This window comes from Heliangelus exortis, chromosome 16, assembly GCF_036169615.1.
Source record: "Heliangelus exortis chromosome 16, bHelExo1.hap1, whole genome shotgun sequence".
Taxonomy (NCBI): domain Eukaryota; kingdom Metazoa; phylum Chordata; class Aves; order Apodiformes; family Trochilidae; genus Heliangelus; species Heliangelus exortis.
In genome coordinates this window covers 10,305,146-10,319,256 of record NC_092437.1, presented here as the reverse complement: position 1 = coordinate 10,319,256, position 14,111 = coordinate 10,305,146, and the positions used below count along the sequence as shown (strand labels likewise).

Genomic DNA, 14,111 nt, shown 5'->3' with positions numbered 1-14,111 from the left:
TCATCAGGGTGGAGGAGGCACTGGAGGGGCAGCCTGGGGGGGATAATAACAGTGATAAATCTGAGGGAAGACAAAAGCACTGCGTGCAATATTATGAGAGAAGAAAAGTCTAGTGGAATAATGAGGCTGTAATTACAGGTTATTTCAGATTCTGTGACATCTAAATGTCAACCAGGTAACTCTCTTAACAACAAGCACTTGGTGAAACTCAGAGCTGCAAACCCCACGAGCATGGACCCCAGGAGTGCCCCAAGAGTGAGCTGGTGGCCAAATTGCCTGAGCCCTGTATCAATCCGTGATGGTCAAAGGGTTCTGAAGCAAGGGAGCTGAGAAAAGTCCCTGGGCTATAGGCTTATGTGTTGACATCCCTGCTTTTATCAGTCTCCTGAGATAATCAGAGTTTCTTCTTCCTCATTTCCACGCCCTTTCTTGCAGGCTGAAGGCTTGTTACAAATAATTTAGAAATTTTCTGTTGCAAAATGTGGGCCATTGAGTTCAGAATGAAACAATCTGCATTTGCATTAGGAAAACTCTCCCTATGAATTGCAAGCCCCTTCTCTTCTCTCTGCAGCTGTTTCACATCTCCAACCCATTTTGATAGGTTCTGGTTCTTCCTTGGGAAAAAAAAAAAAAAAATTGATCTCTAACAGAACTTGCTCAAAAGTTCTGCAGATTTGTGGCAATGGATGAGATCTTTCCTAGAGCACTGTCTTACTTGAACAGTTTACACTTACTCCTCAGTATATTACAGCCATTCATTCTTGCCTGCCTGGCAGCGATAAGCAAGAAATTACTGTATATTTTTTCTATGAAAAATCCACCAAAAAATACACCAAAAAACCCTCAAGGGGTTCAAGGTCTTTAGGGTAGATCCTGTCCCATGTCTGAGGGCTGTTTTGTCCCCTGGCCTTAGTGTGCTGGTGGAGGAAAAGTAACCCATGGGCCTCTCTTGTAATTAGCACCTTTCTCTAAGTAATTATGAAGTCTCAAACCTCAACAAGTGCATGGGAACAAACCAGGCAAACAGCCCTGCCTGCTGCTCTCCTGTGCACCCTGCCAAGCAGAGAGCTCCACAGGCACTGTGGGGTGGGAGCTCCTGGCAAAATAGACTCAGGGTCCCCTGGGGGGAATTATTCTGGACAGGGTCATCCCCATGCCAAAGCCAAAATAAGGGACTTTGCCCCCAGCCATGAGCCCCACACCAGTGGGAGCTCTGGGGAGAGCTGCCAGTCACAACTTCAAGTCCCCTCTCATGCCCAGCCCTTTGGGACCCCTCTGGTTCCCATGTCCTTGCTGGGTCACTGCAGCACCCAGCTCTGTGACAGCAAGCAGCAGGGTGGAGACAGCAGGTAGCTCCAGATCCCCCAAAATCAATGGCAACATTTCCACTGGTGGCAGCTGAAGCAGATTTGAGTTGCAATGACAAGCCCTGACAGCAGGGTCAAGGCTGGCATCAGCAAAGCTGGGAGCTGGCTTTGGAAATACTGAGCAGCACCAGAAAGAGTTGGTACCCATCACCCAAAGCTCCCCAACCCACCCAGAGCACCCCAGAGCCTCTTTGCACACAAATATCTGACCCTGAACTGTCACCTTCATGAATTCCCACACCTAGGAGCTGGATGTGGTTAAATCCTTCCCTGCAGAAAGGAGTTAGGGACAGTAAATCACTGCCCTCCAGGTGCCTCCCTGTGGAGGAGGTGGACATGCAGGACCTGCCTGGTGGACTCCAGCCCAGTACTGGAGGCTCAGGGGGGGCAATAGAGCCTCATCCCCCACATCCTTCTGCCTGCAAGATAGGAAAGTGCTCCTGAGAGAAAGGCAATGAGAGTACTAAGGAGCAGATGGAAGGGTGGGAATACAGAGGGACTCTGAGGGATGAAAATACCTTCACAAATAATGAAGCTTGTAAATTAGTTCTAGTTAATAAAAATATGTGAATAAATTAACTTTGCCGATGGTTAAACCTGTTCATTATTCCTCTGTTGCACCATTAAGCAAACTCTGGCTCTGCCTCCCCCCAGCCCAGGGAAAACATGGTAGCCCAATTTGGCACCAGGGATGTGGATGATGCACTGCACAAGCTGTTCCTGCAAAAGCAGAGACCATTAGAGCATCCTCTGCTCCTCAGGGCCTTCTTTCCTATTTCTGTTCCTGGGGTCCTGCTGACATCCCCCAGAGAGGTGAAGAAGCAAGTTACTGCAGGGATTAAGCTCCTTCCAGCTGAGCTGACAGGTCCCCTCTGCTGATCCCATGCAGGCTGCCCCAGGTCTCATATTTGCCACACGTTTCTTTGGGTTTAACTCATACTTCTGGTTTCCCATGACTTTCCTTGCTGGTCCCTCAGGTTGGAAACCACTCAGAGCTCTTCTGCCCCAAGCCTCCCACTCAAACATCCTGTTTGCTACAGATCCCTGGGTTTAGTTTCTCACATGAAAATCCAGGCTCTGGGTTAAGTGGCACGATGGCAAAGAGCCAGCTTTCAACATCCCTTTTCTCCTCAAAAGAGAGTCATCACTTCACTGCATATGATGCTTGTCTGTATATGATGACAACAGCTCAAGCAACAAGTACTCCATGTACACCTTTTCATGACCATTGGTTCAGTGATATTCAAGTAGAGCAGCCTTCAGCAGTAACGTTTCAACAGAAGTACAGCTTCACCTCAAAAATAACCATAATAAGTATCAAAGCGACCTTTTCCTTTCTGACACTAGAGAGATGACACTTTACAGCACAGTATAAAACTTCTTTACATTTATCTCCTTCCTTTCTAAGTAACAAACCTCATCATTGCCAGGACAAAAGCCAGTTTTTCAGCTACTGCCCAACCCTCACCTCCTCACTAGCACTTTGCAAACCACCTTCCAAACCCATATTCTTTCCTTGCTGATTTAGTTACTAAAGCAAAAAGCCCTGCATGAGGGTCACGGGGCTGAGGAGAGGGGTGGCACCTGGGCACATCCCATTGCCTCCTTGGGTTGATGTCCAAACCAGGGTGGGGGAATTGACCCCTAGATGCTTGCAAGCAACAGAGGCTCTGCTGCCCATGGTTCCCAATCACTGAACCCGCTGAAATGGGTGTGATGCACACCAAAGAACTTCAAAAATGTCATCCTTGGTCTCTTCTGCAAAATGGAAGTGGGAGCACAGCTCTGCCTCATGAGGGGTTTGAGAAGGCTGCAATTTGGGGCCCAGGCAGAGTGGCAATACCTTGCACTGATTGCTATCCTCCCAAGCAGATGTAATTAACACTAATCAAGGCTTGTCTGATGATGAATTTTACAATTGAGAAAAGCAAAGTTCCCAGGATTGGTCTTGAGCAGTTAAAGCTTGGTGGGGGCTGAAGCAGACTGTAGAGAAGATGGAAATAACTGCTCTGGACTGGGGTCAGTTTTTCTTCTAATAAATATAATTTCTGAGGCTGAAAAGGGATATTTCAGGAGCTGTCTCACACGTTGCTCAGCTGCCCTGACTGGGAGCTGGGTGGTGCCTGTCTGGAGGATGCAATGGGACACTCAGAGTGCTACTTAAGTCCTCTGAGACCATCTCCGTGGTTTCATTTGCTCCAAACCCCATTCTGAGCCTGTAGGAACCATCTCTAAAACAAAGCCAGGCCCATGTTGGTCCCCGTACTTCACCATTTGAGCTCCTCTCCCCATGCCCCAGCTCCTCTGAAGACCTCATGCCACTGGCCATAAAAACCCCCAATAATTTGTTAAAGATTAATGTGCATATCTTGCCAAAAATTTAAGTCTTTCCAAGGAAAAGCTTTCCCTAAAGATATGCTTGTTAGAAGGCAACCTGCTGCTTTGCTGGCTGAAGGGGCTCCTCTGTTATCTTCCCAGCTATTTTAACCCCTGGCTTCTGATCATTTTGGCTACTCAGTGGGCACATGGAAATATTTTTGCTTTCCCCAAACAGAAAAGCACAGGGCATTTTCTACAGAAACCTCATGAAAAAGCACCCTACTTACTGTAGAGGCAGAAAACTGCTTGGATTAATCATCAGAACAGCAGGGAATTTAAGGAACCTGGGGTGATGAATGCACCAGAATTTTGTGAGATAGATGCTTAAAAAAAATAAATCCAGACCTACTTTGTTTCAAGTACCTCAGAAGCTGAGAGAATTTGGTGCATCTGGCTGCTGCTGCCACTTCACTTCTCTAATTTAATTGAGGTGCAGTATGCCAAAATTACAAAAAAATTACCTTAATGAAGACTTTAATGAGACAATGAAGGGAAAGAATAGGGAACCTGATGCTGATTTAACTCCCCCTCCTCTGGCTCTTGCCCTTACAGAGGTGTCCAATCTGTCTCTCTTTCAAAACTAACATGTCAGATGCTGCCCTCATGACAGATTTTTGCATCTTGGATACAGAAACATAGTTTTTGATTTTGAGAGAAGCCAACAAGTAAAACCAGCCCAGGCAATTCCAGCCCCCAAGGTCCTGCTATTTCCCTCTTCCCTGCAGAGCACTAACTCAAACATCAAGTTTCTGTCTATCACATTTGAAGTCCTCCAGGATGCTGGCCTAGATAAGAACCATAGAATCATTTGGGTTGGAAAAGATCTTTAAGAATTCCCAGCCAGTGCCACAGCTCTCAGGCATCCCCTGCACTTCCAAAAGTACCCTTAGTTTCTCACACCATCTTGCTCCTCCTTGTGCTTCCTGGACAGCTTCTTGTAGAGGTAAAGTGCTCGCTTCTCCTCCCAGCTCTCGAAGAAGGAGCCTGCAATGTTTCTGCAGAGGCGGTGGGCATAGGTCTGCAGGAGCACAGTGGTGTAAAGGATGCAGAAGAGGAGCCCCAAGATGAGCAGCACAGAGGGGTTGGGAGGTGTCGGGGGGCTGATCCCACAGTGGGCAGAGCTGAAGTTCAGGTAATGGTGGTACCTTCTTTCAAAGTCCTGAAGTGGTACATCAAAAGAAAGCTGGAAAATTTCCAAAACGGGCATGATCTTTATTTTAGCCTGAAATAAAGAGAGGTAAAATGTAAGTGAGGTCTGAACAAACCAAAATCAACTGGTTAATACAAAACCATCAGCCTGGGGGGGTGTAATAGCAGTTTCAGCTTGCTGGGGGGTATTCAGGTGCTGAGTGAGAATAAGAGCATGATGTGTAGGTGCTGGGCACTTCACATGGTGAGACCCAGTCCCACCTGTCATCTTTCACTGCTGTTACAGAGATCATAACAGCTATTTGCTGCTTGAGATTTACAATGAAAATATATAATACAGGCAACAGTTTTAGTGGCTGCATATTTGAATATGAGATTTTTTCCAAGCCCTGATTATTTTACTGTGAAGCAAGCATCTGTGCTAAGCAGCCCCAGGCTGGGGAAAAAGGCAGACTGCCTGGTAAAGAGGAAAGCTAAAACACTAAACCAGAGGTAGTGCAGATAAAGGGTATTAAAACAGATAGAAGCCAGGGAGGTTTGTGAGAAGGTTTGCACAACAGAGCCAGTAAGCAGGGCTTCCTCTTTAAAGAGCAGCCAATGCAACAAGGCGAGGAGACATCCTCACAGCTGAGAAACTCATTCCCTACCTCCCCTTTTGTGCTTGCCCTCTCTCTGCGGCTGGAAGATGGTGCCACAGGGAGCTTGTCCCTCCACCCTGCCTAGGGAAGGGACCTGGTGACCCAGGGATGCCTGCTGGCCATGTGCTGAGCAGCATGAGGCACCCTTTGCTGCCCTCCTGGCTCCCAAGGGGCTGCAACCTGGAGCAGGTACACACCGATATTTGATGCACTGGAAGGAGCAGCTGAGGTTGTGGCTTCACCTCCTCCCCCCCTAAGTCTGGCACATCCAGCTGGCAGCTGGGGAGGGAAGTGAGGATGGTGTCACCGGGGCTGCAAAGTGCAGTCCCCACCACCCCTGACTGTGTGATGCCCAGGGGGGCAGGGGAGCAGAGGGGACCCCAGCACCTACACTGTATTTGATGCCCAGGGTGACGAGCACCACAGAGAACTGAGCTGCCTTCCTCACTGCAGTGTCAGCCACGCTGAACACAAAGTGCTCCATTGCCACCAGCAGCAGCAGCAGCAGCAGGGCCACGGTGAGGAGCATGGCTTGCATGAGGCACAGCAGCATTTCTTCCCGGGATAACTTCAAGCCTGTCGGTCGAATGAGGTTTTTGGATGAGCCCACCAGCAGATGAGATGCTTTTCTGTCCACAGCTAAACGCTCCAGCTTCTTGGTGATGTAAAAATTGTCAAAGCGGATGTTGGTGAGGTAATTTTTCAAATAGGAGGTGGACTCGAAGCAGAGATAGAGCATGGAGAAGCCAGCAACCAGCTTGTTGCCTACCCGTACAGAGTCTTTGACCAGTGCCTCAATATCCATAAAATCCTTCCTAATTTTCTCACCAGCAAGGTGCATTTGTTGGTAAATCAAGGAGCTGTTGTTAAGCATTGAAAACCGGAAAGGTCCGTTCATAGGCTTATAAATAACAACGGAATGAACGTTTTCCTGAATTACATCCCCAAACTCCCGGGAACCTGTATTTAACAGAGCAGTGGAGTTCAAAAGACTCTCAGAGGAATTCTTGCAGATGCACTTAATCACCTGCAGGATGGTTTTAATGTTGCTTATGATGTTGGGTGTCAAGTTAACCACTGCTATCATGATGCAAGTCGACAAGAGAAGCTTCCGGCCTTGTTTGGTACCCAGCGTTGGCATGATCAGAGTGAAGACACAACGGGCAGGATGTACCAAGAAAAGGGTCAGGAGGAGGAGCAGACAGAAGGAGGTGGCCATTCCAACAGAGAAATGCCAGGAATACTCCAGGGAAGCAAACATCCAGTTGTAGAAGAGGCTTCCTATCACTGCTGTCACACAGGAGCACTGCAGGAACAAGGTCCACAGCTCTCTGCTGTTTGCTGGGACAGGTTTGGAGTAAATCAACCACAGGTCTGCTGCTGTGCTGAGCACCTTTGGGAACAGAAAATCTTCACAGTAGACACGGGCTCTCCTCCTGTGCAAAGAACAAGTAGCTGGGTGTTAGCAAAGAAAGCACAGAAAGGCACTGATTAAGGGGATTTCTCAAGACGATCATTCATGGGACTTCATAATGCCCTGCTCTGAGTGCCTCTGGTCTCACCCTTCTCTGCTAAACTGAGTAGCTGGGACTGAGATCTTCCCTGGAAGCACACAGGATAGTGAAGTTCAAGCTATTTCTTGAAAGATCAAATGCCAAGTACAATGAGGCTGCTCTTTTTCTAACACAAGCACAGGAAAATACTATATTATGCTCCAAAAATAATAATGAAGTCATTCAGAGGGGTCAACTCTTTAGAAGTGCTTTAGAGGTTATTTAGAGGCTGCTGAAGAAGGCTCCTTGCTGCTGTGGAAATCATTAGACCAGCTCTGTAATCACAAGGTATTTGATGGATAAGAGACAATTGAGTAGCAGTCTCTGCTCTCAGTGCCTCTTAAGAGGAGACCAAACAAAAAATATGCAGGTTTAAGAGTGACATATACAGAATTGATCAGAAAAAACAGTTTCAACGTTGAAGCTCCAGTGCCAGAGGAAATCCCCAGGGACAAGCATTTGGCCACTGCAGACAGGATGTATTGTCCCATAAAGCTCTTTAAATGTCTAATGAGAACAAATGTTTGGGAAGGAATATAATTTCTCAGGCCTCACATCTGGTGTGACCCTCCAGAGACCAGAAAACCTGGTGGGGAGAAGGAGCCTCCCCCCAGGATTATACCCAGCCAGGCAATCCCTGTCTTCCCCCACCCAAGAGCAACCTCAGTTAGCTTTTGAGGGAGGATTTTGATTACCAAAGGAGGTTTTTCAGTGGAAAAAGATCATTCTACAGCTGTCAAAACAGAGGAAAGGAGAGGTATTAGAGCATCTACATACCCAGTGGCAGAGAGTTGTCCCACTCTTGCTTGAAACCTCTCCATGTTCCCGTCCCTTCTTGCTCTGAGAGAGGATCCTGGCTGCAGGTCCCAGGAGCTTCAGGACAGAAGGAGACAACACTCAAAAAAGAAAAAAAAAAAAGGAAAGAAAGGAAAAAAATGTTTTAAGGCAATTCAGATTATCAATGCTAGCAGTTCCTGAAGTGAGTGGGCAAACCTGGTGTTTGAAGCCCAGGTAATAACCCCACTGGAGGACAGAGCTGGGACACACAGCACTGCTTGGGCTTTAGATTTCTGATCTTACTCTTATGTCAGAGAAGGCTTAACTTCATGACACATAGCTGAAAAAAAATGAGTCAATACCATATGGACTGATGAAGATGGAACAAGCATCACATGGAGCATGGGGTGTCACCAACCCTTGCTGGGAAATCAGCTGTCTCATCCCAGCTGACTTCGCCTCCCACTGCCCACCAGTGAGCAGAAGGTTGGGATTTCTCTCAGAGAGAAGGGGACCTTTTCCTCTTTCAGAATTAGTCATGGCACAAGGGCCATGGTAGGATCCAGCAAACCATGTGCAGGTAGTTGTTCATCTCTTCTGGCAGGCTGCTGCTCCCTGCTGAAATCAGGAACTCCTGTGCTGGGCTCACAAACCATTTAAGGACTCATCTCATAGTCCTAGCAGAGGAAGATGAAGCTTCAAACCTGAACCTTTCCCAATTCATTATAACCTGCAAAGAAAACCCTACCACACAGGCAGGAGAAATTCCAAGATGTACAGGCCAGGACATGGAGTCCCCCAATGGGACAAACTTGCCTGACCTCCAAAGTGTTCAGGGCACAGAGCTCCAGCCACCAAACCCCTCCCCCAGGAGCCAAGGACCAGACTGTTTTGTTTACTCCTCACATTTCTAAAGAAGTATCTCCTCTCCTCTGACCAGCTGGCACACCAGAAATGTGTATGACCACTGCCCTCCCCCTTGCACTGAGCTCCTGGCTTACAGGACCCTTCCCTGGCACCCCCCCCCAAGCCCACCCCTTTACCAGATGCTCTCACACTAAGCCACCACGTATGGGCAAAAGTGACAGAGTTCATCCAGCCCAGTCCTTATAGGGACCTCTTCTCCCACACCAAGCTGGGCTCAGCCCTCCTGCTGGGTGGGAACCACTGGAGCCCAGGAGCTTCTCATGCTCCTCAGGGCTGGAGGGGGCAAAGGGCTGGAGGTCAGTCCTGTCCCGGCCACCCCCTGGGACAGAGCAGCACCTGCTGGGGGACACAGCCCGACCCCATGGCAGCAGCTGGCCCTGGAGCATCAGCACTGATGAGCAGAAGCCAGCAGAGGAAATCTCTTCCTGCAGGCACCACACAAGGTCTTTCCTGCTCCACTCAACAACTCGGCTTTGTGGATGCAGTTTTCCTTTTTCCCACATGGCTGGTAGAGCAAAGCATCCCCCTTGGTGCTGAGGAGTGAGGAATTCTGCCTGGCTCCAGCCGGGTTGTGGCACCAGCCAGGCGGGCAGGAGAGAAAGTGCCATTTGTTTGAATCATCCACAGCAATTGCTTGCCCAGGCCGTGAATTAGGTCCTGAATTCCACTTGCAGACTACAAAGGGCCACCCCAAGAGGCCCATAGCTGTGTTCTGAAAAACTCATCAGATTCTCCTTAGTTGCAGGCTCTGAAACTTCTTTCTCACTGTATTTGTGAGGTAACTGACTTCATCAGCCCCCAGCACCCTACCCAGGCTAGACAAATAGCTTTCTGGCCCACAAAAATAGTTACGAATAAAGAAATAAAAGACTCTCAAGTCCACAACAGAGCAATGAGTGTTCTCTGAGCCTCCCTCATCACTGGGCAAAGGGGAGCTGAAGTCTGTGGGGCAGCTGGGCTTGACCACTGAGTCCAGGCAGTAACAAGAAGTGGCCGGATGCAAAGTCAAACCTGGATTTTTCCTGTAGCTCAGCTCAAAGTTCATCTCTGCAGGATGGGCTATTCTAAATGTAAGATATCTTCTTTTTTATTCCCCAAACTGATGACCTCTAACTGAGCTGGAACCATCAATGCCTGGCTTTCCCCGGGACACAGTGAACAAGCTCGCTTTGTCAAAAACAAAACAAACAATCAAACAAACAAAATTTAAAAAAAGTGGATGAGCTGTGTGTGCCTGACACAGAGAGGGGGGAGCCGGGCGAGACCGCGCAGCTCAGCAAGGCGACTGTGACACCTTGTGGTGACATTCTGCTAAAGGTCCTGGAGGTCCGTGCTCCTTTCAGCTAGAAACTGAAGGAGCCCACGGGTGGGAGAGTTTCACGGCAGTGCAGGAAGCACGGGAGGCTGGGGAGCGGACGCTGTGTCCCTTCGGGATGCTCCAAAGTGCCTTTTGTCACCGGGGACCTTGTGGCCCAGCTCCCGGGTGGTGTCACGGGGCTTTGCTTTCTTAATCGAACTCCTACAGAACTCAAGCTCTGACATTTTTTTTCTCTTTCATACCTGATTCAAACTTTTTAACACAACAATTAGCAACTAGCTGGCTGGAGCTGTAAGACAGCAGAGGGGTTTTGCTTGCATCGCAGCTTGGAAGGGAAGCCTGGATTTTCTCCTGGACTAGGGGGAGGGACTGAGCTTCCACCCTCCTAAGGCAGAGATTTTAAATCCATGTGGGCTTTGCAGGCTGCCAGAGCAGGTCTCAGGAGGTCTCAGCCCTAAGAGGAGCTTCTGGCCAAGTGACCTAAGAGTTCCTCCTGTAGTGACAGGGTGGTGACAGTGATGGGAGGGCGTGCAGGGCAAGAGGACAGCTCTGTCACAGCGAGAGCAGGAGGTACATGAACTACACAGCTTCAGAAAATGACAGGGTGAAGATGATGAAGTGAGGCCTAAAAATAAGATGATTTAAGGCTGAAGATGTTTCTCCATGGCAATACCATCAGCACCTCTATATCACGTTATTCTGCCAGTTCAAAAAAATTGAGTGTGGGAAAGATGAACCCATTTTTGGTGACTTTTTTCCTTGTTAAAATCACATGCAAGTGAACAACTTATGGTCATAAGGAGCCAGATCACATCTTCTTGGATTTCCACTACAGAAATATAGGAAAATCCCAGCAACATCTTTTCAGTGACTGACAAATGCAACAGGGGATCCCAGGCTACCCCACAGGCAGTAGCTGAATTTTTCCTATCATTCCAACCTTTGGTGTGCTTCAGGAATCTTTCCCTTTCTCTCCTGGACTTCCAGCATCACTGCATGGTGCAAACAGGCTGAGCACAGCCCCAGAATCACTCACCCCTGGAAAGCTCCGTGTAGCAGCTCCTCTGTGTGAGCAGCTTGGAAAGCAACTTGAATGCTTCTGGGATAAAAGCTACGACGCAAAAACGTTTTCCTACTGTAAATAAACCGGGATGATTTTCCTCCAAGAGTCTCAGGAGAACATGTGGATCTTGGTCCTGAATTGGACGGGGAACATCAAAGGAGTAAAGCAGAGATATTCTGGATGTTGAATTTCAATGCATGAGTGGCATTTCCTGTTAATTAAAATTCACAAGCAGGCTGCAAATGTGAATGGCTTTGGTGACCGTTGTTGGTTTTTTGCATTCCCAGAGAAACGGTGCATAGGCAGGCAGAGTTCCTTTAAAACAACACAGTTAAAGTTACAGAAGGTTAATACAATATTTGTAGTGCCCTTTCCTGGGAATTTTCATATCTCTGCTCACATCACAGACCCTTTCAACAATAACAGGGTTGATTTACCATAAAAAGCTGATTTTAGTATATTTTAGTACGAGCAGCAGCAAATGGATTTAGAAATTACTCATGCAAGCCAGTTCACCCTTGAACCCCAGGAATACTAAATCTTAAAATCTGTTTAAAAAAAAAAAAAAAAAAATTAAAATCAAGCTTGCCAGGCTAGCCTTGCTGTCACAGACACCTGGGTGTGAAAAAGCAGAATTAAGTAATGCTGTTGTCCACATGCCTTAAACCAGAGCCCTGGGAAACGCAGAGGCTGCTGATAGAGCTGGCAGAAGCCAGGTCTTCAACTAAAGTAGAGGTTTAAGGGTGCTCCTCCCACCTTTCCCAGCTGTGTGGCCTTATGCAAGTCACTGGTCCCCTCTCTGCCTCAGTTTCCCATGTCCACACAGAGATAACAAACCTTCCCTGGCTGCATTTGTGAAACACCTTCTGCTCTTTGACACTCCAGGATGCTGGGAGTGAGTTTTAGAGATTTCTACACCCCCCCCCCCTTGTGATCTCAGTTCTGCTTTTATGTCCAGACAAGTGAAACCTTCCTCCTGGATTCAAGTAGGATGCCCTGAGCCAGAGCTGAGACCACAAGTAAATCTGCAACTGTCTGTAATGAAGTTGGACTGGATGTTACCCTTCAAGCCTTGAAAATAGATGATCCAAAGCCCCTTGCTGCCTGTCCTCTGGGCTGCAGAGACAGAGGCAGCTCTGTTCCATGACCAACTCTGATCCCCTGCAGCAGCAGCTCTAGCCACGGCAGGACAGCAGGACAGCAGGACAGCAGGACAGCAGGACAGCAGGACAGCAGGACAGCAGGACAGCAGGACAGCAGGACAGCAGGGCTCCTTTCCTGGGGCACCCAGCCATGCCAGCACAGCCTGTTCCCTGGCTGTGGGACAGCCATGCCACACCAGTCACAGGCAGCCTGCTGGGAAAGGGAGCAGGGAATGATTTTCCCTTCCCCATTCATCCCATCTTTGCTAAAGCACAGCGAGAAGCATCCATGCAGAAGGATGGAGCCCAGACCCAGCCTGCAGCCAGCATGGAGCTGCCCTGGGGAAGCAGGACAGTGGTATGGGATGTCCTCAGCAAAGGTGGTTGCTGGGCTGCACATCTTTAGCTCAGCAGCTCTGAGACACTGGGCTGGAGCCTTCCTGGTCCTGTTCCTCACCTGCTTAACAGGGCTCTATTTTGGCTCTGTCTGAGAGGGAAACATCCCTGCCCTCCTGCTCCTGCTGGGGAACCACTGCCTGGAGGGTGAGGCTAGAGGAGAGATGGCTTGGGCTTTGCTTTTCTCCTCTCAGCCTACAGAGCAAACAGGATGATGAGACATGCTAACAAATGTGCTTTATTGTGCATTTTCCACAATCATTAAGGATTTCATTGAACATTAAGGATTTTTTTTTTTTTAACTTGACTGATCAGCGTTCCACATTCAATTGGTTTGGGCAGTTTTGGTTGGACTCCCATGAGTCCCCAACAACCACATGACCCCAGGGCAGCCATGGCCAGCGAGCATCACCCTGACAGCTCCCACCTTCCCAAGGGCTTATCAGCAGCACAGGGGCAGGGACAGGTGACCCTGGGCCTTGCCAGCTCCACCTGGCATCATATATCATCAGAGATGCTGTCCCAGCACAGGGATCCGGTCATTCACCTTCCCTAAACCAAGAATCAGATCCTTTAGCATTCAATCATCTATTTCAATGACTGATCTTTTAAATTAAATATTTTAAATTCTTACAGAAAATAAAAGCCTTTTTAAAAAAAAAATTGATAAAAAGGTGATTAAAATCACAGTCAATTTGCAATGCTTTCATTGAAAGTACCCAAGCAATCAGACTTTAAAAAAAAAAAAAAAAGTTAAGAATCTAAGCCTATTTTTCAGAAATGTCAATAATATTTCAATGCAACTTGTCTACTGACCTGTGACTCAGCTGGTTGCTCATGAGTGAGTCAATCTCACAAACCTCAGACCAGCCACATTCACCAACTCTGAAACACCACCAATGTCCAAAGTTACATCAGAAATTAATTTGGTCCCAAGCCCCATCTGTGTACTCAGTGCAGGGAACCAGGCAGCAATCACCGTCCCAGGTTTTCAAAACATCAAATGTGTTTGGAAACTGTTGCCTTCCTGTTTCCAAAGCGTGGAGCAGTGCACCAAGTTCTACCAACACATCTCCTGGATGACCCCTTCACACACAAACCTGAAGACACAGCCTTCATCCTCCATGACAGAATTACTCATGAGATGGCAACGAGACCCCATCCTTCACATCCCGCAAGAAGCACCCGGCCGCGCCGCCTTCCCCCTGGCCAGATTCTGACACGCTCACTCATACTGGGTTGCAAGTAAATAATCCAGTTGTCTCCACCCTTTTCCCAGGGCTACTCTCCAAAACAAGGTAGGGTATCAGAAGCTGGAGCAGCAAAGCTCTCTAGCTTTTCTGGGGGGAAAGGCACCTGCCCAAAGATGCTCGACGCTTACGGGGTTGTCCAGTTAACAACC

General features: G+C 48.2%; 1 protein-coding gene across 1 annotated transcript; it reads right to left on the bottom strand.

Annotated features, from left to right (window-relative positions):
- Window positions 1-4,203: 4,203 nt before the first annotated feature.
- Window positions 4,204-12,828, bottom strand: OCSTAMP (osteoclast stimulatory transmembrane protein). The gene is made up of 3 exons (XM_071759357.1): window positions 7,864-12,828; window positions 5,925-6,969; window positions 4,204-4,968 (listed from the first exon to the last, which is right to left on the bottom strand). The coding sequence occupies exons 1-3, from the start codon at window positions 7,905-7,907 to the stop codon at window positions 4,633-4,635; spliced, it is 1,425 nt and encodes a 474-aa protein (XP_071615458.1). The 5' UTR covers window positions 7,908-12,828; the 3' UTR covers window positions 4,204-4,632.
- Between the last annotated feature and the right edge of the window lie 1,283 nt (window positions 12,829-14,111).